At 44.8% G+C, this 26164-nt stretch overlaps 1 protein-coding gene across 6 annotated transcripts in view; it reads left to right on the plus strand.

The window, feature by feature from the left end:
* The window catches only part of TEAD3 (TEA domain transcription factor 3), a 55187-nt gene that overhangs the window by 23393 nt on the left and 5630 nt on the right, over nt 1–26164 (plus strand). Inside the window, exons 3-12 of one of the 6 annotated variants that reach the window (XM_060231559.1) lie at nt 2003–2065; nt 2193–2255; nt 6859–6870; nt 7367–7504; nt 14840–14883; nt 19457–19518; nt 21315–21448; nt 21669–21842; nt 23992–24132; nt 24672–24824. In XM_060231559.1, the coding sequence (XP_060087542.1) occupies nt 2003–2065; nt 2193–2255; nt 6859–6870; nt 7367–7504; nt 14840–14883; nt 19457–19518; nt 21315–21448; nt 21669–21842; nt 23992–24132; nt 24672–24824 (984 nt within the window). The remainder of the gene's footprint in view (nt 1–2002; nt 2066–2192; nt 2256–6858; nt 6871–7366; nt 7505–14839; nt 14884–19456; nt 19519–21314; nt 21449–21668; nt 21843–23991; nt 24133–24671; nt 24825–26164) is intronic. The other 5 variants (XM_060231556.1, XM_060231561.1, XM_060231562.1 and 2 more) reach the window with 5 other exon arrangements.

Here is a 26164-nt window from a genome sequence, read left to right on the forward strand (position 1 = left end):
ATAATCAGTCTCTTATTTAGCTCAAGGTCTATTTGTATTCCAGGTTTGCACATTTAGTATCCTGTGATGAGATGAGAAGTGTAATCACTTAGACATCTGAAATGCTGGTGAAGCAAATGTCCCAGCAGGGCACAGGAAGGGAGAGAGTTCTTCCTGATATCCCTTTTCTCCTCCCTGCTGTTTCCCTCCATCACCATGTAGTAGAAACTCAGAATGTCCAGGTTTTAGAGGTGGGCAGCTGGGGAATATTTTATGGAATGCACAATTAATATATTGATGAAAGTTAGATTTGTAGAGAAACAGTCTAAAAGCCATTTGCAAATATTACATCTACAGTCTTTTCTTGGACCCTGAATTGTCTTCTCAACACTGTGAAGCTGTTAAGTGTTAAGTCCATATCTGTGATGTAGGCACTACTATGCTCATGGTTGACTGAAAGTGTTCTTATGGACCCTTTTCATTAGGGAACTTTACCTGTGCCTGCCATTATTCTGTACACCCAAATCCAGCTCCTAGATTTGCTGCCCTGTGACATTCTGATTGCAGTGTACTGGAGGAATGCTTTGACAAGCCACACACTCTGAAACAGTTTTTAATAATGTCAGAATTCATGGAGCAGCTGGCAACAGGTCAGACCAAATACTGAAGGCAGCCGGTAACTTAAAACTGTCTACCACAGGCCTAAATTCCTTTAATTTGATTGTAACTTTTTAATAGATGGGGGGAGGTATTGTGAAAAGGAGCAGACTTCACTTTTCCTTTGCTGCTGGTTGGCTTATTACACATCATATACAATGCTAATCCCTGGAGAGGTGCTTCTAGTATAGTGCTGTGTTATGAGAAACACAGAAGGGATCACTTGGAGAAGATTACTACCTATGTGCTGGGGATGCACCAGTCTCCGTAGCTTGTCTCTGACACAGAGTAATAGTTAGGGTACTTGATGATCTTATCCTCAGCATTTTTAACAATGTCAAAAAGCCACCTGGATTCTATTTTAATAGTCGAGAACAATGCTTAAATACAAAGATTCCTTCTAGAGGCACATCTTCACCAAACCATAGATGGGTTTTTATCCAAAACAGTTACCTGCTTCTCTGAGCTATAGTTTCATGGCTAACTGGCAAATCCTGATCTGCAGAAGTAGCCCAGGGCCTCTGACAGACAAGAGGGATGTCACATAAAGGTGGTGACTGAAGGTAGCTCCAGAATTCTGGTTGCTTAATTTAATTTAGTGATAAATTGGAGAACATTCCATACCTTTATGCCTAAAATTAGGCTCTTTAACATTTGGTAACTACTGTGGCAAGAGTAAACTTCTGAAATGCTGATGGCAGTTATAATTGCCCTCTTTTCTCCTCTCTGGAGACAGTTCCATGGGAAAATACTCCAGATTCCTGGGTAGTAGCTCCAGTGTTTGTGGGACAGGGGTGGGAAGAACTGTGATGTTTCAGATCCTGAATGGGAAACATTTTTCAACATCTTGGCTTGTATATAAGGGATCAATTTGGTTCCTTGCTTAGGCAAACAGGAGTAGTGCATCTGATTGTGACTGTCTGTTGAGAGCAAAGGTGTACTACAGGACTGGAGCATCACAAATGGGATGTTTTAATTAGCCCAGGATTGGAAAGGTAAATGATTCCAGAAGCCATGTGCAGTAAGTGTACAGAAGGCATGGAGAGCAAGTGATAATGCAGCTGCCAGTGCTTGCCATCAGGGAGCAAAGAAAGATGCTGCTTCTTGAAGATAACATATCCGAGTGTTGTAGTTTAAATTAGTTATGTTGAGTGGGTTGTACCCATTTCCTCCAGATGAGGGCTTAACCATGTTCTTATGATCTACGTTGACTGCCATTCATACTGATGTGCTGATACTGCTCCTCTGGAACCTCAACTGGCTTAAGAGGCCTGGTGCTTGAAGCACTCTTGTCACACAGAACACTGTAGGATCATGTCTTCATTCTGTTTGTGTTTTCCTTTTTGAATGGCTTGGCGGGACTTAGGTGTCCAGCCATATACAGGTTCTAGCTCGGAAGAAGGTGCGAGAGTACCAGGTTGGCATTAAGGTACGTTGGAGATCCTGCCCATGCATCCGTGGTGTGTGAGCATGGGCAGCCCCCTCTCCTTCCTCTCCTTTCCTCTGGTTGACGGCTCTGCTGTTTTTCCCCTCTCCTTCTGCTTTTCTCTCTGCAGGTCTCTAGCCACTTGCAGGTTCTAGCCAGACGGAAATCTCGTGAGATTCAGTCCAAACTGAAGGTATGCGCTTCTCCGGCTTTCCCACCTTTGAGCCATGGCCATGCTGGCAACTAACACGCTTTGCCCTGTGGTTGCCACTCTTTTCCTTTTTATGTCTTTGCCTCCCTCCCTTCGTTCCTGGGACCAGAAATTTTCAAAATCCTGCTGAGGAAAGAGAGAACTAGAAGGCAAGTGAGTGGGTTTTTAGATTATTATTTTTGAAAACATTTCATACTTTTCAAAAATATTTAAAAGCAGTGTGTAACAAATAAAATGAATGCACAGGTGTTAAAACTAGCAATTCACAAATATAGTAAAAGTTAATAAAGTAAACATTAAAAGATAAACTTAACAATCAAAACCTTTTTGAAACAAAGTTTTTAATGTGACTTCACAATGACAAGGAGGAGCTGTATGAACTTGTCATAGGAAGGCATTCCAAAGCACAGTGCTTTGACAGAAAAGGCCCTGCTTCTTGCTGAGTCTAGCCTCCATATGGAAAGGCATCTGTAACAGTTGCATGTCAGTAATCCCAGGAAGATTCATATGGGATGGGACACCCATTGTTGTCAGAATCTGGCGAGGGTAGTCACCTCAGAACCCTCCAATGAATCTTTTTCAAGAAGGTGAAATCATCCCAGTTGCAATGAGGAAGATGGGGTAATGACTTCCAAGAGCCCACTGAAGTCCATTGGTATGGCAATCAGTGATATATCGCTCCAGACATCTACTAGTATTCCTTCACCTCATATGCTGACCTGTAGTTATTTACTCATCTTGCCTTTCTCCCTAATGAGGACCCAAACAGTTTACATCATCCTCTTCTGCTCCATTTTTAGTCTCACAAAAACTCTGCAAGGTTGGTACATCCCAGGTACTAGAGTACTGCTATAATTACAGAAATTGGAACCTTGTGTAAGCAGAGGTGTAGGATTAGTGGTAGAGAGTGAGGAGGCATGGTAATAGTAAGCAGTAGTTGTTGCTACTGACAAAGGAGGATGGTAGCTGTCATTAAGGATGTGCTCTCCTCCCCTTGCTTAACCAATCAGTTGTGGCAGTCTGCTAGCTACTACTCGAAGTTCAAGATTTTCATTGTAGTTCTGGGTTGATCAGTGGGACACAACTGCCCCTTAAACCAGGATTGACTTAGAATGGCCACTGAAGCAACAGACCAAAACATCAGCAAAGGTAAAAATATCTGCCCAGGAACAGTTTTTGGCAGGCATTTGTATGAAAAAATTATAATTATCTATCTATAGATACACAAATTATGACCAGAATATTTTCTAATGCACAAGAGTTCATTATAATGGCTGTTGATGTGCAATTGAGGCCCACATGAATTAACTTTAGGTTAAGTGTAGGAACATGTAAGATTGAAGGGGGCATGCTTTTTCTACTAAGTGGATAAGAAATACAGCATTATCTGAGAAGGATATTTGGATGCCCATGTACTGTGATGACTCAATTAGGATGGAGGAGCATAAAACTGTAGGTCCTCATCTTCCACAGTGGCATTGCTGTTGCTGATTCAGGAGCAAACTGGTGGACCAGGAGCTAAGGAAGTTGAGGAGAGATAAAACTGAAGAGCTTTTCTTTTCCTTCTCTTTTCTTTAGCTGGAGATTGGCTAACCTTGCCTATAACTGTTTCCTCTATATGTTATATGTATTGTGATTTGCAGGGTAAGTGTCTATACAAGGCACATGTGAGAGGAGGGTATATTAAGGGCAAAGTGGGTCTGTGGGTGAGGGGTGTTTTGAAATGTTATTGAATTGGTTCTCTGTCCATTGTTTTTTGTTCTATGCATTGGAAAGTACTTAGAGCAGGGATAGGGAACCTTTTTTCTGCCAAGAGTTATATGGATATTTATAACATCATTTGCGGCCATAAAAAAAATCAACTTAAAAAACTGCTCCGCTGAAGGAGAATGATTTAGGCCAGCAAAATTAATGCAAATAATTGTTTTTTCTATTTGAAGTCATGTGGGGAGAGCCTAATTTGGCACACACACACACACACCTGGCCTGCCGTCCTAGGCAAATGCATAGATCCAGGGCTTTTTTGTAGAAAAAGCCCAACAGGAACTCAGTAGCATATTAGACGACATCCCCTAATATTAGCATATTAGGTCACACACTCATTAGCATATTAGGCCACACCATCTGGGATAATCAAGTGCAAACTGAACTGTGACAGTAACTTTTCCAGGCCCCGCAGCAATTCTGGCTAGCAGCCAGGCCCCAGGGAGGCTGCTGCACAGTACATCTGGGCCCTGTGATCCCTGTCTAGCCCTGGGGAGGCTGCAGCACAGCGCAGCTGGACCCCACAATCCTCGCTAGCCAGCCAGGCCCCAGGGAGGATGCCACATGGCTCAGTTTGGTCCAGCAATCCCCGAGGGCCACACCAAGTGACCTTGAGGGCCATATAAGGCCTCAGGATGGAGGTTCCCCACCCCAGACTTAGAGGCTGCGATTACACACACTAAATAATGCACTTTAAATCAGTTTTCATTGCACTTCCCAACTGGATTTTACTGTGTGAATTGGCAAAATCCAGTTAGAAAGTGCACTGAAAGTGGATTGAAAGTTCATTATTTAGTGTGTGTGATCACAGCCAGAGATTGCAGCCCCTATCACCTAAGCAAAATATTTCATCCAAACCACACAACCTGCCTATCTAGAATCCACAAGACAGTAGCAACAGTAAATAAATTGGAGATACTTAGTTTGAACAGTACCTGTCTTCCCGATGAGAAAGAAAATCTTGACTAGTCCTCAAACAGAATAAATTTCTTCATATTTTTTTGTCCAAGTACATACTTAATCGTAATGTGTTTCACTGTTTGAGAGCAGTGTAAGATGGTGGCAAAGTCCTTCTTAAAATTTCACCTTGTAGTCAGTAGCAAATGTCATATGATTGTATGCAGTAGTAGATCATATTGGAATTCATCTGCTTTGTAGTATATCTTTCAAGAGAAGGTGTAATAGCAACTCTGCCTTGGAGTTAGTGTTGAGACTTCTGCCATATCCTTTTAGGTGCAGGAGGCATACTAAAGAATGAATACTGGAGCTTCAGTATATATTAGTTACATCTATTTAATGCAGTTACTTTTGCTAAGCAGTTTAGTTTCTGTGTGTATATCTACATCCCCACATTGTATATTTCAATACTGAAATAGTGGCTTTCATAACATCTCCCAGGACTGTATTGCCAACTTTACTGCTTTTCCTAGAGAAATATAATGCCTATCGTGTTAACATAAAAACTAAAAATACTAAACACTGCATACCAATTAAAAATATAATACGCTTCTTCAGCAGGCTTATAATCTAATTAGTCAAAATTGGAAGGAAGGTTTAGAAAAAGGAGAAAAGAGATTATGTATTTACATAAATATTAAAGCAACATTCAGGTGTACATACAAATCTGTATTGTTGCTGAAAATAATCTTGTTTGCTGTGCAGTAGAACTAGGGAGCCATTGATATGGTGCTTCTGCCATGTATCAGTCTTTTGGTTTTTATGGTTTCATCTGCCCCGTGTCTGCTCTACACCATTCAAAGTACACTTTGACAAGCTAAGCTACACTCAGCTACACTACAAACTGATGCATTGGAGGTTCCCGGCCTTACTGTGGTGTCTGAGCCTGTCTGAGAGAATTTTCAAGTGATGTGTGCAGATGTAGTATTCTGCAGGATTCGAAAAATTAGGATAGTGGAAAAGTAGGAAGCAGCTTGCAGCCAAGAAGCCATACCCTGAATACATGAAGTTTTGCTCTGTCACCAAAAAACTTGTTTAAAATGAGACTTTAAAAAATATATTGTGACTGTTAATATTCTGTAGCATTTTCTTCACCATGCTGCACAGTATTCCTTTCATTCCAACATACTGGTCCTATACTGCTGAACACCACAGCCTCAACACAGTGTTGTTTCTTGCTTTTCTATGTCCATTTTCCATCTGAGTCCTTAAGGGAGATCAGGGGGACAGGAATTTGTAGACCCAAGCTAATATTTTATGTCCTGACTTAGGGATGCCCAAATTAGTCCTTCCAAAATACCAGAGCGTAATCTAATTATTTTGAATTTGCTCAGTCTGCTTGTACTTTTGTGTCGAGTATAGTTTGAGAGTTGTGTGCATAAAGTCGCTGAACTCATTCATATAGCAGTGCACTCTTATATATTCTGTGTAGTTATGCAGGCAAATAACAGAAGAGAGCACTGACCAGGCCTTGTGCATTGTTTTTGCCAGTGTCTGAGCAGTTTAGTGAAAGATCTACATAAAGGCCTGAATCAGTTGTGTAGAGCTGCAGAACAAGAGAGTCCATTGCAATGTTTTGCTAACTTCCTGCATACTAAAATGGTTTTGCAAATGTAAAAAAGTTACTAGCTCCAATAAGAACAGATAAGTAACCTGTCTCTTATAGTCCACTTCTTTTTTTTCCCTATCAAAGTTGAGCTATAACCCCTAAATAATCAGGTATACTTTGTTTGCAAAATGAAACTCAACTGTCTTTGATATACTGAAATCCAATTATATTGTTAGATATTGTGAATAATGTATACCCCGGTGTCCATAGTTCTGATAGATTCTAATACATTTTATTTCTTTTCTCCTCAAACAGGCTATGAACTTGGTAAGTGCAGTTCAGTTTCTTCTCTTTTTCCTTTAATTTCCCTGTAGATAGGGTGCCACCCTTGGAAACTCTCTAGAAGGTCCTGATTTTTCAACAGACTGAAATGAAATGGCAGGCTTTGGGAAGTATCAGATTCATAGCCATCAGACTTGGCACCTTTTGGAGAATTGGACTGTTGATTTTGCTAAGCACTAGTATAGATGCTTGTGTTCTGCTTCTCTGACCTACATGCCCACTGTATAATTTTAACATTGAATGAGTTTGATCTTTGAAAGTAAATTTGGGGTGGGGGATTGCAAACCTCTGGTCTGTGATCCTAAGAAACTGCTTATATGAGTGGTTCCTTGGTTGTAAACCAGCAGGTTTAATGTGATCAATAAGTGTTATATAAATTGGTGCTCAACCCCAAATGACTACTACTTATTGTAACCTTGAAGGGTGTGAGGTGATAACTGTTCATTGTGTTCTTCTCTATTGTGGTCTCTATTTTTGAAAGGATCAGGTCTCAAAGGACAAGGCTCTGCAGAGTATGGCTTCCATGTCATCTGCACAGATTGTCTCTGCCAGCGTCCTGCAGAACAAGCTCAGTCCCCCTCCGCCACTCCCTCAGGCTGTCTTCTCTGCTGCTCCCAGGGTAAGAGATGCTCCAGCATGCCCCTGCCTTTTGTATGAGGATCATACCCATAGGGAATAAGAGTAGATCTTACCATGGGGTCAGCTGCGTCTTTTGTGGAGGGAGGGTGGAGCTGGATGTGGCACAAATGGAGATGGACCAAGAGAAGATCTAACTGTGTATTTAACTCTGTAATCAACCTGTATCAGTCTTTAACTGAGAATTTCCCTTCAATGTTTGTTCCACGCCTCTATCCCATCCTTCCCTACCTCTTCTTGACCCCCCCCCCAAAGTACTTTTATAAACCTAACAAATGCAACTACACATGCAGGGCCAACTCAACCATTTGGGTGCCCCAAGTGGGCAAGGCACACAGGTGCAGCAGTGGTGGCACAGATCAAGGAAGGGGAGCCTCTTACCATCCTTGTGGTATCACTTCAGAGGCCAGGATGAGTTTCAGAAGCGTTACTTCTGCAGCCTGTTCTGGAATCAAGGTGCTACAACACAGGCCAAAGTAACATCTTCTACTCTTTGGTGCTGCCACTTGAGTCCAGGGCAGGAGAGAGATGAAGGCTTTGCATTCTTTTTTTAAAAAGCGTTCATCTCTGGCCTGCTCCCAGAACATGCTCTTGTCCTCACCTGCTTTCCCTCCTTCACCTGCCCATAATCACTGGGACTTCGATATCTTTTGGAAGCACTGCTCTGACCCAGCAATTCAATTGAGATGGTGCTTCTCAAGGATATCTGAGTCATCCCCTATTTACAGTCAGAGGACAGAAAGATAAGGAGCACAGGAAAATTATATGATAGCCAAGGAAGTAACTATGGCTAAGAGGCTGCCCCCATCCTCATGGTACCCCAAACTGCTTGTGCCATGAAGCAGCCCTATTCACATAGGATCCCTCCAAAACCACCCTGCAAGGAAACATCCATATCTAATTAATCTTCATCGTGGTCTCTGTGCAGTCCCACACATGGGTCTTGCCTTCGGCAATGGATCCTAACCTCGGAGACTCCAAAAGCTCACTTGAGCGTTATTTTTTTGGCGCGCTTTCCGGCTCGCCCTGGGAAGCAGGCAGCGACTGCACACGCCTGGAGCAAGCGGAAGGCACCCCTTCCACTCAGTTTATTCCTAACCGCTGCTCGGACAATACCTCCCTCGTTGCGTTCCTCTCCTTAGCTCGTTCTTCTCTTTGTCTCTTCATGTTCCCGTGGTATCATATTCTTCTCTTTCCTTCTCTACTATTTTTGTCCATATCTGTTATAAAACAAACAAACAAAAGGAGCATTATTTCTGCGCTTTTCTTTCCTTTCCCCTTCCCCCTCTCCCCTGTCCGGAGCATATGGAAGGGAAAACTACTTTCAAAAAGTGCCGCTGCTGTGAGGCTAAAATCCCATCCACCGACGGTCATTCTCACTGTCTTTTCTGCCTTGGGGAAGCCCACAGGGTCGACTCTTGCACCCACTGAACCAGTTTCAGCAAACAAGCGCAAAAAAACAAGGCCGCCAGGCTTCAGAGCTTTCTCCTAAAAAAGTCTCTCCGGCCTATGCCACTTTCAGCAGTTCACCGCCTCCCCCATCTCAAGAGGGAGATTCGGCTGCATCGGCCGCTGTGGTATCGCTAAGAAAGCATAAGTCTGACATATCTGCTTCCTGCCATTCCGAGTCCAGTCACAAGTCTAAGAAGTCGAGCTGTCGCTCGGATCCATCCACTTCGGTGCCCAAAAAACATTGGGAGTCTACATCCGAAACCAGCAAGCCTTCTACTAAGTCGACACCTCTGGCTTCGATGGCCTCGACTTCGACTTCCACCTCGACTCCGATGGCCTCGACTTCAACGCAGCGTACCATCCCAACATTTTTACCTGCAGAACTTACGGCTCCCACTGATGTCATCACTGAGATGCCCCAACTCACTCGAACCGCAGATGTGATTCCGATCCCATCCAGATCTCCATTGCTCCATGGCTCCCTGCCTCTGGATATCCTGGAACCTGACCCCAGGCATCTTTTGGATCCAAACGCATTCCGGGACATCGGGGTTTCTCCTCTGTATAGAGAACTGAGCGTATATCGAGACGTCAGGGTTTCTCCCCTGTATAGAGAGCTTCGTGAGTCATCCACCCAAGTCTCAGCTTTATCGAGAGACGTCCACCCAATTCTCAACTCGGGACTACAGGGCACCTCTCTCCTATGACAGGGATTTTTCTCACGACCGTTCTTTCTCACCCATCCACGTGGAACTCCGCCATGACTACCGCTACGACTACTCCTCAGCTTCGAGATCGCCTTCAGCTCTGTACCGTAGGGCTTACATACTTTTTTCCAGATCTCCTTCACATGAAAGATTTCAGTTCTCTTGGTACTGTGATCACGCTGAGTACAGGCACTCTAGGAGTCGACATACTTCACCTACATATGTTCCTCGACTCCAAGCCTTGGCCTCAACCTCCACCTCCGCTTTGGCGCCTAGGTCTCCAATCCAAGCTCCTCGTTCACCGATCGCGACAACTCCCTTGGCTCCAATCCGGACCCCTCGCTTGCTGGTGGTAACCATGTCCTCGGCTCCCATAGGTCTATCGACAGAGCCCAACAAACAGCCATCTCCCTTGACTCCAGATCAGCTTCTGCTCCCTCCAGACGACTCCGAATCGGTGAGTTCTAGGTGCTCCAGCTCCAACCACACTAATTCTCCTGCCTCCCCCAGCTGCGACACGCCTCGCCCAAACCGCCTTTCTCCATCCAATGGTTCTAAGGCCTATCTCTACCTAATTTCCACAATGGCAGAGGCTCTTAATGTCACCTTACCCTCTGACACCTCGGAAGTCACTGATGTGGTGCATAACTTAGTACAATCCAACCTTCCTGCTGGATCTTTACTGCCAATGCTCCCTGTACATCTTGAGGGACTTAAGGAAGCCTGGGACAAGCCAGCCTCCATCACACCTACTCTTAGGAGATTTGACTCTCTTTATAGAGTCCATGCCCCGGATTTGAAGTTTCTCTCCTCTCACCCTGCTCCCAATTCTATAATTGTATACTCGGCTTCAAAGGCAAAACCCTCTCGACGCCCTGCTCCACCGGACCGGGAAGGGCATAAACTCAACACCCTAGCATGAAAGATCTATGGCCTGGACTCGAAGATTAACAATTATTTGGCTTACCTTTTGGCTTATGTTTTCAACCTTGCCAACCAGTTTACACCCCTAATTCCAACTTTACCGGATGCTGCTCAAAAGCTGGCTCATCAGTTAGTTTCAGAACTCTCCAGAGTCAGTAAACAACAGATCAATACCATTCGGCATGCAGTGTCCTGCTCCTCCAGGGTCTTTGTGTCATCAGTAGCGGTTCGGCACCATGCATGGCTTCACTCAACCAACCTCCAGACTGACATCAAACAAAAGATTGAGGATCTACCGTTTGACGGTCAAGGGTTGTTCCATGCATCCACGGACGAGGTCCTTACATCCGTAGACGATGGCCGTAAGTGCGCTAAACGCCTAGGTGTCACCCAGCAACAGCAGTCCCAAACTTTCAATTGCTCCCGACCCTGGAAACAGCCTTATCTGAAACGCCAGTGTTCCCCTAAACAGTCAGAATACTGGCATCGGAAGGGACCCCAAGCCAAGCAACCCTACCAGTCCTACCAACAAAAGTCACACCCGCAGCGAAGCAAGAAGACTATACCACCCTCTAAGCAGTCTCTTTGATTCCCCCTTCTGCTCTCTCCAGGCCACACAAGGCTTTCCCCTCAGGACTTGACAAAAGATCACCACAGACACCTGGGTACTTACTATAATTCAAATAGGCTACTCCATAGAGTTCATTTTGCCCCTTCGCCATCACCATTTTACTTTAACTCTGCCATCTCCATTTCTTCACGAAGAAATCCTAGATCTCCTTCACAAAGGGGCTATAGGACCCGTTCCCCTCCACCTCCGGAAGACGTGGTTCTACTCCAGATACTTCCTAGTCCCAAAATGAGACGGAGGCAGACTTCCAATTCTAGATCTCAGAAAACTCAACGATCAGATAATTTACAAAAAATTCAGAATGCTCTCCATTCAGTCAATCCTGCCGTTAATCCCGCAGAACTCCTGCATGTCATCCCTGGACCTTCAGGATGCCTACTTCCACATATTGATAAGGCCTCAACACCGGAAATACCTGAGATTCGCCATGGGTCACCACCACTTCCAATATCGGGCCCTCCCATTTGGACTGTCCACGGCCCCTCACATTTTCACAAAGTGTATGGCAGTGGTGGCTGCAGCTCTGCATCTTTGAGATATCACCATCTTCCTGTACCTGGACAACTGCTCAGTCACCTCAACAGCTCGAACGGGACATTCAAGTTATGCTATCCCTTCTAGCATCATTAGGTCTGTGTGTGAACTTTGCCAAGTCACAACTCACCCCTACCCAGAACATACAGTTCATGGGTGTCCGCTTCTGCACGCACCTTCATATGGTTTTCATTCCTCTTCCACGCAGTGTACAACTCATAGCAACTGCCACTGCTATTCTTCAATCTCCAACTCAACCTGCTGTCATGTTTCAACGTCTTCTGGGATACATGGCAGCAACTACATCCGTCATCAAATTCTCCAGGCTTCGGATGAGGCCTCTGCAACTTTGGTTTGTCCACACCTTCCATCCTTACAGGCAGCCCCAAACCACGATTCTCACTGCACCCAAGGAGGTCCTACTCTCTCTCCACTGGTGGACTCTTCAGCCCAATTTGCTTCAGGGGATGCCCTTCATCCTGCCTTCCCCTACTGCAAATGTCACCACAGATGCCTCGAAGTGGGGTTGGGGAGCCCACTTAGAGGACAAGACTGTCAGGGGTCTGTGGTCTTCTGCAGAGAGAAAATTCTACATCAACTGCTTGGAACTAATTGCGGTCCACCAGTCCCTTCAATCCTTCCTCCCTTCTCTAACGGGTCATCATGTTCAAATCACATTAGACAACATGGCAACCATCTCCTACATAAACAGACAGGAGGGAACGAGATCTCTTCAGCTTTGCCATCTCTCCATTGCCCTATGGAAGTGGTGCATCAAGCACAACATTTACCTCACTGCAATCCATCTACCCGGAGTGGAGAATACTCTAGCAGACTCTCTCAGCCAGTTTCGACTGGACGACCACAAATGGTCACTCAATCCTGCACATCTTCACCGCATCTTCTGTTGCTTCGGGAGACCCAGTGTAGATGTCTTTGCCACATGACTTAACACCAAATGCCGTCACTTCTACGTGAGGGGGAGCAACGATGCATTTCTCCATGTTTGGACGGGAGGTCTCCATTACCTGTTCCTTCCATTTCCACTCATCACATGCTCGATCCTCAAGATCGTCCAAGATCAGACAGACTGCATTCTCATCACTCCGTGGTGGCCGAGACAACCGTGGTTCACAAGGCTTCTTCAGCTTTCCTGCCACTCCTATCGTCTCCTCTCTATGGTATCTGACCTCCTCACTCAAAATCAAGGTCAAGTCTGGCACCACAATTCTCAGATTCTGCGCCTCACAGTGTGGAGGATCCGGCCATAACACTGCCCCCGGAAGTGCAACATGCTATCCTCAGTGGTAGGAAACCTTCCACTAGATGTTCTTACCTTCTCAAATGGAAGCGCTTCTGTACAATCTCATGACATTAATCTGGACATCGCTCCTGTCTCCTATTCTACAGTACCTATTGTCCCTGCAGGCTTCAGAAATTAGTTACTCTTCACTAAAGGTTCATTTGTCTGCCATCTCATCGTTCCATGTTCCTGTTGATGGCCAGACAGTTTTTTCCCACCGTTTATCTAAAGATTTCCTCAAGGGACTTTTATGTCTGCATCCAGTTAAACCCATCGTTCCTGCCTGAAGATTATCTCCGATCCTAGCTCAGCTTGTTAAACCTCCTTTTGAGCCTTTAGCATCTGTTGACTTATGTTTACTTTCCTGGAAGACTTCCCTATTGGTTGCCCTTGCCTCAGGTAAATGAGCAAGCAATATGTGCACCTTATGTCCACTTTCGCTCTGATCCACCTTATACCGTCTTTCATAGTTCCAAGGTGGTTCTTTGGAAGGACCCCACCTTTCTCCCGAAGGTCGTCTCCCCTTTCCACCTTTCAAGTGCTACCTCCTTACCAGCTTTCTTCCCAGAACCCAAGGACTCAGGTCAAAGGATACTGCATACTCTCGACGTGAAGAGAGCCTTATCCTTCTATCTTGCATGTACACAGCCTTTCTGAAAGAACCCTAATTTGTTTGTAGCCTATGGCAAGCCTCATAAAGGCTCCAAGATATCCAGCCAAAGACTTTCCAAATGGATGTCTGGTGCAATTCGGTTGTGTTACGAGACTGCTAAACAACCATTACCTGTCGGACTCAAAGCTCATTCTACTCGAGCCGTCTCAACTTCTTCAGCATTTCTGCGCGGAGTATCCTTGGAGGACATTTGTGCCACTGCGACCTGGTCCTCTCCATCCACGTTCGTCACTCATTATGCCCTGGACGTTCGTGCTAGATGTGATTCCTCCTTCGGTCAGGGAGTCCTTCACTCAGTCTTTCACTAATCCTCCTCCAGGTGAGTGCCCATGTGTGAACTAACTATGTGAACTAACTGTTAGATTTGCTTACCAATTGCCAACACCCACCTCCTGTGTTTAGCTTGTTAATCACTCATGTGTGGAACTGCACAGAGACCACGATGAAGATAAATAGGTTGCTTACCTGTAACTGATGATCTTTGAGTGGTCATCTGTGCAGTCACACACGCCCACCCAGCCTTCCCCTCTGCTGGCTCTTTACTTCTCTCCTGCATGGATGTCAGTAGCGGCTGGAAGAAACTGAGTGGGAGGGGCACCTTCCGCTCACTCCAGGCATGCGCAGTCAGTGCCTGCTCCCCAGGGCGAGCCGGAAAGCGCACCAAAAAAATAATGCTCAAGCGAGCTTTTGGAGTCTCCAAGGTTAGGATCCATTGCCGAAGGCAAGACCCATGTGTGTGACTGCACAGTGTATGACTGCACTCGAAGATCATCAGTTACAGGTAAGCAACCTGTTTTTCTTTAATCCATAAACATCACCAAACTGTGACAAATCTAATCCATACTTCCCCCCTAGAGGTTCACTGGAGAATGGAGGAATGCTTGGGTTTTTGTAAAAACTCCAGACTGCTTCCATCCTAACTTTTCTCAACCTTGTAGTCAAATCATTTCCGAACCACAGAAAGTATTATATAGGCTGGCTGTTACCTTACATTACAAAAAAACCCTTTTGGCTGCTTTGTTCAGAGCAATGGAAGCTTAGAAGTCAGCTGATTGGAATACTCCTGATTTTATTTTCTGTATTCATTTCCTTAGTTTTGGAGTGGGCCTATCCCAGGACAGTCTGGACCTTCTCAGGAGTAAGTAAAGACATCTGTTAGTCTTGAATAAATCTGTCAATGAATAGCTGCTTTTAGCATTTGCCATTGTATCACTTAAGCAATATGCTGATGTGAGGTTCTTGAACTGTTCCTCAGAAACTGATACTAATTTTCTATAACTCTGAGCAAGCTGCTTATTTATTCCAGGGATTCTAAACCATTATATTTATAATCTTTCCATTCAACAATAGTGTGCTGCTTCAGAAACAGTGACAGAGGGCTGCTACCACATGAAGATGATGGGGAGGGAAATTCCTCTCCCAGTTTTTGACGGTGTACTGCTGAAAGCGGCGCACCGAGTCAAGAGCTTGGGGGTCCTACTGGAGCCTTCATTATCAATGGAGGCCCAGATAGCGGCCACTTCCAAGTCGGCTTTTTTCATCTGAAGCTGGCATGGCAGTTGGCCCCCTTCCTAGAGTGCCAGGACCTAGCAACAGTGATTCATGCAACGGTCACCTCAAGATTGGACTACTGTAATGCCCTCTACATGGGGCTGCCTCTGTGCTGAACCCAGAAGCTGCAGCTGATGCAGAACGCGGCGGCTAGGTTGTTATTAGGGCTCCCGAAGTGGGAGCACATACGGCCGAGCCTGTGCGGACTGCACTGGTTGCCAGTTATATACCGGGTTCGTTACAAAGTGCTGGTTATTACCTTTAAAGCCCTATATGGCCGAGGACCTGTCTACCTAAGGGACCGTCTCTCCCTGTATGAACCCCAGAGAGCACTGAGGTCAGCGGGGAAGAACCAGCTGACTATCCCCAGGCCAAAGGAGGCAAAACTCCAAAATACTCGTACACGGGCCTTCTCTTGCAGTGCCACACCTTTGGAACCAGGTCCCGGAAGAAGTGCGGGCCCTGCGGAGCCTTGAACAGTTCCACAGGGCCTGCAAGACCATCCTTTTTAAGATGGTCTTTGCCAATTGAATGATCGATGGATTCACTTAAAGTGACTTCGCCATCATATTTGCTGATAGAATAGCACCAGAAATGTTGATTTTTAACTTATAACTAGAATGTTTTAATGTTGTTTTTAATACCCATTGTATAACTTATTGTATGAAATGCTGTTAGCCGCCCTGAGCCTGCTTCAGCGGGGAGGGTGGGATATACCGTAAATCAAATATTATTATTATTATATTATTATTCTCTGTGAAGCTCTCAATGCTGCTTTAACGAACCATCCACACTTAATCCCCTCACTTTTCTCATCTTAGCCTTCCATGGCTGCCATTTTCTCTTCTGCCATTGGAGAGATTTTCCAAGGTTTCAGTAACAGGTATAGTGCAGCTAGCCCAGGCTAGGCAAATCTCAGAAGCTGAGCAGGGTCAGCCATGGTCAATATTGGGCTGGGACACCACTAGGAATGGGCATGAACTGGGGAAATGGAGGTTTGTCCTGGTTCCTGGGGTCTCATGAATCACAGACCTTCCGGTTTACCAAACCGGTTCATTTCATGAGGTTTGTAATGCATTAGAACGCGCCCCCCCCCCCCCCCACTAGAGATGCCAGACTCGCAGCAAGTCTCCAGCTGACTCCTGTTCCAACAAAGGGAGACATTCCCCCTTTCCTTCTGCGATCCTCAACTTCTGGGCCTTCTGGGGTCCCTTTTTTTGGCCTGGCCTCATCTGCCAGTTTCCCTGACTATTCCATGGGCTGGTTTCCCAGACTTTCCGCCACTTCTGTGAAAAGGAGATAATCTTTCCCTTTCTCCTCCAAGCCTTGGATCTCTGCCTTCTCTCTCTCCTGCACTGCCATTGGTGCATACCTGTCCTCTGCCTCTCCCTCATCTCCTTCCACCCCTGACCTGGGTTCTTTCATGCTTTTCTCCGCACCCTCGGGTCCCACCATGTCCACTTTTGTTGGGAGAGTCATTATTGGTGTTTCCAGGGCTGCAGAAGTCCACCCCCCCCATTGCTTTGATGATTAGTTAATCAGTGCCAATGTGTCTGCTGCACAAACTGCTGACACAAAACCACACAAACCTCTGTAAAAACCATGGAGGTTCATGAGAGGTTCTTTGCAGGCACGATTGTGACCCTCTGCTCACAAACCATGGAGTGGGCAATTTTTGTGATGAATTTGGGTTTGTGATGAGGTTCATGCCCATCCCTAGACACTACCAAAGAAGTCCAGCATTGCGATGCTGAGGCAGGCAGTGGCAAAGTTAGCTCTGAATGTCTCCTGCCTTTAAAACCCCACAGGGTTGCTATAAGTCAGCTGTGATTTGACAGCAACAAAAGAAGTGTTATACAAATATATCACTCTATTGCAACAATGTGCTAGTTCCCAGCTTTCATTGGTACACCCCTCTCCCCTTGCTTGGATTTGTTGAGCTGACATTGCTACAGTAGCATTGGTTCTGCTGGGCACTCTGTACATGCACTGGCTGCACAAGGACTAAAAAACCTGAAACAAACCCATACTTGGATTTGCTGAGCTGGCACAGTGGCACTAGTTCTATAGAAATCCCCCCCTTTCAATTTCTACTGTAGCGATTCTCTAGTTTGACATCAGTTCCTGCTTTTCCCTTCCATTGGAAATATTAGAGGATGGGGGAACCTCCAAAGGAGGCCCATAGAATTGGATCCCCTGGTCCAGTCTTCTTGAAGCTTGGCGGGGGGGGGCATCTTTTGAGTAGAGGCTCCAGAAGCTGCACTGAAAATTTGGTGCCTCTACTTCAAAAAGCAGCCCCCTAATTCCCCTGGATAGATTCCCCTATTATATCCTATGGGGATCATTGAGTGGAATGGTCCCCATAGGCTATAACGGAGCTGAAGGTGTTGCAGTCCCTTTAAATGTGTTTGTAAAGCTGCAGCTTCACCCAGACTGACATTTAAAGGGAATGTACTCTCTTTAAATGCTGCTTAACTGTAGCTGTCATGTTTTCCCAGATATTCCCAAATGGCTGTGCTTGAGAGCCAAAAACCCTCTATATCTGGCTGAAAGAATAGCTGATAAATACCATTATTTCCCAGCTATTTTTGGCTAAGATAGAGCCATATGCTCACCCCTGGTAGCTAGTATGTTTCCCTTTAGAACTCTGTAACCAACAGGGCCACAGTCTTACTTTTAAAATGAAAGCTGGGAAATAATACATTGTTGCAATATAATGGTACAGAGCTGTAGTACTATTATATTTTTAAAGCCTGAAAAAGCCCTCTGGTGGCAGTGGGGCAAATGGTAGGGCTTAAAGCATAGAAAAATGGCACTCATATGCACCTTCCTGTCCAGAGAGCATCTAGTGATGCTTTGGCTGCAGTCTTTTCAAAAAGATGGTGTCAAACCATACTTGGGAAGGATTTCAGCAAAGCAGGGGAAAACACAGAAGCAGGACGCATGAATGACATCATGTGGATGCTACACAAAACAGTGAAGCTGAAGGGAAGCCAAGACAGAGCAAAACCTGCAAGTATAAACAGCTAGAGAGAGACACTAAATTAAAATTTTCTGATCTGATCTGGTGAGCTTTTGATGTGGCATTCTGCCTGTATCCAGGTGATGCTTTTGAACAACTAATGTGGCAGCTGTAGAATATTCCACCTGAGTTATGCATATTTGAGGTTGGGCCACAACGTGCAGAACAGCCTTACATGTTTGTGTTAGTGATGTCCATATGAAAATTACTTGGAGAGACATCTGCACAAGGTGTCCTTAGATGTATTTTTAAAAACAACAAGCTTTTTCTGCATATCAGTTGAAATGGGACTCAGCCCTCCATCTCTCATGCCTCCAGTCTTTGACGTATTTGTAAAATCAAAACTAAAAACCTGTCTGAGATCCTCTAATACACTGGTGAAATGTGCTGTTCAGCAGAGACTAACATAGCTCTCATGCAAGAGCTAGTCTTCTATTTATTAGCTATACGTACCGCCATTTTTTCCAGAGGCCTGGATGCTGTCCTCTGTCCCAACCTTTGCTACAATAGAAGTGCACAGTGGGAATGTCTCTGCCTGTCTATTGTAGACTTTTTTGGATTGGGAGGAAGAAAAATTACACCTTATTTGGCTGTCAACTTCTGATATATAAATACTTCAGTACCAAAAAAAAAGACCCCCAAAAGCAGTTATTTGCTATTGATACCCAACAAGTTACTACCAATAGATACTGCAGTTTTCTGCCTAGATTATGACAGTCAGCCCCCCATGAATTTGTTGTTTTGTCTGGAGAGAAAAGAGCTGTTGTGGTTCCAGCTGCTCATAGAGTAGGGAAGGCAGGTCAGGGACAAACACTGAGAAGTGATGTTTTCAGATCTATGAGAAATTATTACTGGTTTCTCATACTGAAAGCCAGTTGGTATAGTAGGCAGACTAGGACCAGGGAGAACTGAGTAACCTTGATTGTTCACTCTCTCTGTCATCCATCCTTACAGAGTGGCTGTAAAAATAAAGTCGGGGGGGGGGGGGGTCATGTATGCCACTCTTGCAGGAAGGAGGGGATAACATATTAAAGAGGTACATCCATCTTTGACTGATTTGAGGTCAAGGTGGATAGGAGGAAAGCTTATAAAATAAGATTCTGACTAACCTGTTTCATCATTTATTTTATTTTTTCAGCATTAAACCTTTTACACAACCAGCCTACCCCATCCAGCCACCCATGCCTCCATCACTAGCCAGTAAGTGGTCTGTTTCACTTGGTTTCTCCAGTGTGCCTCAGAGTTAATCAGAGTTTTATAAGCTTCCCTTCTCCCATTCTTACCTCACTAATGTATACACACAGCTTTAGCTCAGGACCTCTCTAAGCCTGATTTTTTGTTCCTTATCCAACCAGGATAGTAGAGTTCTCTAGCTTTCTATGGACACTTTGCCCATCTTATTAATCCATTTTTAAATTTGAAGTTTATTAGCGTCCATTCTAGAGCACTGTTCTACCAGCAGTGCTCTGAAATGGGCTATGGTTTCAGCCTTCACATTGCATGGTTGTGTATGCAAGGGCTTTTTGCAGAAGGCTTGGATTCCCTGTGTGAGTGAGTCCAACTTCCTTCAAACTATATGTTCCCTCAGGTGGGGCAAAGAGCAAACTAGTGTTGAGCTGCCATATCTTTACCACCAAGGTCACATTGCACTTGCAAGGAGCATCTAAATAGAAATACAGAAGTACAGCAAAAGTTTTGATGCAGGAGACTGAGAAATTCTGTGCAGATGTTCTTCTTTTCCCACCAGAGTTATTCACGATTTTACCATTTTGGGCAAAACCTCCCTAATCTTACAAATTTCAGAGGGGCAGCAGTCTGCTGCAGCCCAAACTGCACAGAGCTCAAAATATATTTAGCCCTCTAGACTGCCTTTTGTCCTTTGTCACTGAGTGTATGAATCTGAGAGCCAGTGTGGTGCAGTGGGTAAGATCGGTAGACTCTGATCTGGAGAACCAGGTATGATTCCCCACTGTTCTACATGAAGCCTGGTGGGTGACCTTGGGCCAGTCAGAGTTCTCTCAGGACTCTCTCAGCCCCCACCTACCTCACAAAATGCCTGTTGTGAGGGGAGGAAGCGAAGGTGATTACAGGCCTCTTTGAGACTCCTTAGGGTATAGAAAAGCAGGGTATAAAATCCAGCTCTCTACTTATACTGAGTATTCAAGCCCAGTGCTGTCTGCTATGACTGGTGTGACTTCCTAGGGTTTCAAGTAGAGAAAGGCCTTTCCAAGCACCTTTTGCTGGAAATGCCAAGGACTGAGCTTGGAACCTTGCGCATGCAAAGCAGGTGCTGTGCTGTTAAGTCATGCCTTCAGGATTGCTCTGTGAATCCATACGTCCCTTCAGAGACCAAAACACTGTGCAGTGGTGGGCAAGGCTGTACTTTCAGTTTGTTGTCTTAAATCACTCGGCAGTTCTGATGCATCAGTTTTCCGCAGCTGCACATATGTGAGATGGGTGCCTGTGTGTGTATGAGAAATCTACCAGATACAGGAAATGGTGGAATTCTCTAGGAAACAGGTTTAGCTGATGGCATTTCTCATGTTCTTCAGCTAAAGACACTTCTGTGAGAACAGGGATGTGTTGATTGCTTTGACATATGAGCACATAAATGATTCATTACCCAAGGAGGGTAGTCTATTTTTTATGCTATCCCAGAGTTTAGGAGGTTGCTGATCAAATACACTTTTTTGTTTATAAGCAGGTCCTGGGAATCCAGTCTGCTTCTCGTGTCTGCTAAATTCATGAGCAGCTCAGGGCTTCTTCATAACCAAATGTGTAAATCTAAACTATGAATATGCTTAAAATTCCAGTAATCTGAGCAATCTCATGCTACTATTTAAAAAAATTAGGCAATAATGAAGAAAAGTCCTTGACTGCTTAAAAAGATGGATTGCACAGCTAGCAAGCTAGCCCAACAACAGATTTCACCTCACTTCTGCAGCTGAAATCTCTTCTAGAGTTCTCAGAAATGTTGGAATTCTTTCTTCTTTTAGGCTACGAGCCCCTGGCTCCTCTCCCACCTGCTGCCTCGGCTGTGCCAGTCTGGCAGGACCGTACGATCGCCTCCACCAAGCTGCGACTCCTTGAGTATTCAGCATTCATGGAAGTGCAGCGTGACCCAGAAACGGTAACTCTTAAGAAAGACAATCTGCTGTCAGCGCAGGTGGGGGATGCTGGAGTGCATTAGGCCCATTGGTGGAGTCTGGCAACAAGGGAGCTGAGCCTTAAGCTTCCCAGTGCAGGATCAGCAGGAGCCTCTGGTTGCCTTTGCCGTGACTGAATCTTTGTGATTAGGAAAGGTACCATCTACTCCCTCATGTTTGTGCCTTTTGTTTCTCCCCCTACAGTATAGCAAGCACCTCTTTGTGCACATTGGGCAGACTAACCCCTCCTACAGTGACCCCCTGCTGGAGGCAGTGGACATCCGCCAGATCTATGACAAGTTTCCGGAGAAGAAAGGTGGCCTGAAGGAGCTCTATGAGAGGGGGCCTCAGAACTCCTTTTTCCTAGTCAAGTTCTGGGTAAGAACCAAGCAGAGCTGAACAGTGCTTCAGAAAACCCATTCTTAGGATTCTTAGGCTCAGACTAGTCAGCTCTGGCTTTCACAGACCTGACGTGTTCCTACAGTCACACAGGAGCCTTTTAAAGAGCCTCAGAGGCCTAATTCCATTTGGGATTGTGACATGGGGGGAGGAGGGTCTCTCCTGCCTTCCACCTGTCTGTTTTCCCAAGCAGAAACAGCCCTGGAGTGAATTTGGATTTGCACAGCATTAGAAGTCATAATGTCAGGTTGGATCCTTAACTGCCTCAACAGCAATAGATTTAGAGGCAAATCATAAATAACATTTGGGTTGCCAGTGAAACCAGAGAATCTTGCTGTAAATAATTTCCATTATTTCTCTAATCATAACTTTAACAAAGCATAAGCCAGCCAGCCATCATTAAACATTAGGAAGAACTTCCTGATAGAGTGGTTCCTCAGTGGAACAGGCTTCCTTGGAAGGCAGTGGGCTCTCCTTCTCCGGAGGTTTTTAAACACAGGCTAGATGGCCATATGACAGCAATGCTGATTGTGTGAACTTAGTCAGATCATGAGAGGGAGGGCAGGAAGGGTTGCATTAGTGCTTAGTTCTTGTGGCCCTTTCTTCCAGGGATCCTGGACATTTTTTGACATTTTCTGAGCTTGGTCAGGGGTTGCTGAGTGTGTGTAGGGGAGATATTTGTGAATCTCCTGCATTGTGCAGGGGGGTTGACTAGTTGACCCTGGAGGTCCTTTCCAACTCTGTGATTCTATGATTACACCAATTTTGCATTGGGTGTGGCTTCACCAACTTTTATATGCTATACACGCTTGGACCAGGTGGCAAGATAGGGGCCAGTACTTTAAGGAGTGTCTCGATACCCTTGCTAATAGCATACTAAGGGGTTTCAGAAATATCATTGCTTTGCATGGTGCATGTTCAGGTTCCCATAGCACATGCTGTAAGAATGGTTGGCATCTGTATTTATTTTACCTGTGTTTTCTAGTGACATTTAACCTTGAACCTGTTAGGTATATTCTGAATACACCCAGTATTGTCATTCTGCCTCCTACCCTTTGCCTCAGAACAGTTTTTGTTTTACCATAGAGTAGTGAACATCAAAATGATGCCTATAAGTGCCACTGTATCTGCTGATGTGTTTCCTGGTGCCCACTTGCTACTTCTTCCCAACATTTCTTGAACCTCCCAACATCTTAGAACATCTTGAGACCTGTGCAGGGGAGGGTGGTCTACAAATCAAATAAATGAATCAAGGAGAGCCAGTTTGGTGTAGTGGTTAAGTGCATGGACTCTTATCTGGGAGAACCGGGTTTGATTCCCCACTCCTCCACTTGCAGCTGCTGGAATGGCCTTGGGTTAGCCAAAGCTCTAGCAGAGGTTGTCCTTGAAAGGGCAGCTGCTGTGAGAGCCCTCTCAGCCCCACCCACCTCATAGGGTGTCTGTTATGGGGAGAGAAGATAAAGGAGATTGTAAGCCACTCTGCATTTCTGATTCAGAGAGAAGGACAGGGTATAAATCTGCAATTCTTCTTCTTCATCATCTTATGTTTGGAACCCAGCCCCCATGGAAGCCATTTTGTGATTGGTTCCTTCCCATAACAGTCATTTTTTTTTTCCTGGCACCTATTATGTATTCCCAAAATTCTAGAAGTGCACACAGGTTTAATAAGAGTAGAGGCCCCTGACATAGAGTGTAAACTGAGCAACTTCAGTTCATTTACGTATCATTCGGCTTGAAAAGTGTGGTAGCATAGTGCAGGGAGTAATCTGAACTGGACTAGTTTGAAATTAGAATGAAAGTTGCAGTTCAATCATGCACCTCTGGGTGGAGGCCTTGGGCAAGTCATGTACTCTAAATCTCCATCTGCACAACCAGCACAATAGTGACCTTGAGTGATTGTAGTGAGGTCGACTGAGATATGGCTTATGAAACACTTTTTAAAAATGGTTTAATGCCTATATAAATTGTTAGTGATATTACCATGGAAATATTTTTCATGTCAGCATCTCTTTCCCCCAGTGCATGCATCCTAAAATTCTGTCAAAAACCTGTTAATCCCTAACACAAACTGAGAATTATTTGCAAATCACCTTTGATTTGTAACACCTTCTTATTGCTGTTGCTGTAGGCGGATCTGAACAGCACCATTCAGGATGGTCCTGGTGCTTTTTATGGCGTGAGCAGTCAGTATAGCAGTGCAGAAAACATGACCATCACAGTCTCCACTAAGGTGTGCTCCTTTGGAAAGCAAGTAGTCGAGAAGGTGGAGGTGAGTCCTGGGGCTCCGTGTGTATGGGACCAGCTAGAGGGAGATAGTATAAGGGAAGGAGAACTGCATAATTGTCAATGTGGGATAGCAAGTCAGGATTCTGTTCCAGCTCTAGAAGGGAAGCTGAAAACCAAAGGGGCTTTGAGTCTTGTAGTTGCTTTGGTTGAGTGGGTTCCAAGAATAGTGAGGCACCTGAATATACCCTGAATTCCATATACCCATCTTTTGATAATACACTATCTTTTTGCAATAGCAGTCATTTACAACTGCATTTTCCTGTGTAGGCACACAATCCAGTAGTGAATGATGGCTACAGTGCAATATAGCAGAATTTCTGATGATGTCTGGGGTGCAAGCCCTGTTGTTTCCAGAAAAACCTTTTTCCTCCATGGAATTTTGCAGTACTTAATGTCTCCAGTTCTCCTGCATCCATCTACTTTGCCATCATCGTCTGTGTCTCCATAGATTCCACTGCCAGCTTTATATCATCCTCTTTTGTGTGAGATCTGATGTCTTTTTGTTGTTCTTGTTTTGTACAGACTGAGTATGCAAGGATGGAAAATGGACGGTTTGTGTACCGGATCCATCGGTCCCCTATGTGCGAGTATATGATCAACTTCATCCATAAACTCAAACACCTCCCAGAAAAATACATGATGAACAGTGTCCTGGAGAATTTCACCATCCTGCAGGTAAAGAACTTGTTCCTTTCCCCTCTTTATTTTACATCCCCTTCAGTTCTTATGTGTTATGCTTGTGCATTGTCTCTAGATGTACTTGGTGGTGATTTTCTACAAGTTACATAGTATGATCGGAGTGAGTTATATAGAACATCTGATCAGATTATTCTAATGGGCTTTTCTAGACTTAAAATTAACAGTTGCATCCCATTCTTCTCTCATTTTTTTCTTCTTTCCTTCAGAGCTGCACTTATTGTCTACTTGCTTCAGGATGGTGGTTTAGTGATTGTCAATTTACATTGGTTTTTCAGATGATGTGTTGTGGTTTATTCTGGGGCTACCTCATTTAAAAGCTGTTTCTGCCTTTAGTTGTATATGTGTTGACTAACCACATGGAACTTGCATGTCATTAACTAGGGGCAAGATTGCAGTCATTAACTTTAGACTGAAGAGATTTCAGTTGCATTTTAGTGGCACAGAACCTGAGAACAAGCTTTGGGTTAATGCTAGGAATAACAGTGAGCATACTGCGATTTTCATATCCTGTTGCTCAAAATGGCATGCAGCATGCATGGACCTGAGAGATGGACTGCCCAGTTGCTGCTACTGTGCAGCAACAGAGGAAAGATAAGTGTACCCACTGGGAGGTCAGTGGAAAGGGAGCAGACAGGCAGTTCATCTTCAGGTTCATGCCATTGGGCATATACAAGACTGAGGTGCTATTAATCATTAGATGGCTCCACTGTTGACCAAGAGTCTTTCTGGATTTTTATTTATTTACATTATTTTTAGTGTGTCTAAAAGAAAGTTAAGTGGATGTCAGGCAAACCACAAGGGGGAGGGTGTTCCAGAGGTAAAGTACCACCACAAAGAATGCTCCATCTCTAGTTGCCACCTGCCTTATCTATGAAGGTGGTGGCACAGAGAGCAGGGCTTGAGAGGCTAATCTTAACTGGTGGGCTGGACAGTACAGGAGGCGATGACCTTCTGGTGCCCTGGCCCCAAGCTGTTCAGGGGCTTAAAGATGAGAACCAGCACTTTGAATCATGCTGAGAAGGACAACCAGTCTAGATCTTTCAGAAGCGGTGTGATATGATTCCTGTAGCCAGTTCCTGACAATAGCCTGGCTGCCACATTTTGGAACAATTAGAAGTTTCTGGACTGTTTTCAAGCATAGCCCCACATAGAGCACATTCAGTAATCTAACTTGGATGTGATCACAGCATAGATCACCATGGCCAGATCACACTTTATGAGGAATTATCATAGCTGGTGAACTAGCTGGAGCTGGTAAAAAGCACTATGTGCCACATAGGATAGGATCTAGTAGTACCCCCAAGCTATGTACCTGC

Source organism: Heteronotia binoei, chromosome 2 (genome assembly GCF_032191835.1).
Source record: "Heteronotia binoei isolate CCM8104 ecotype False Entrance Well chromosome 2, APGP_CSIRO_Hbin_v1, whole genome shotgun sequence".
Classification (NCBI taxonomy): Eukaryota; Metazoa; Chordata; class Lepidosauria; order Squamata; family Gekkonidae; genus Heteronotia; species Heteronotia binoei.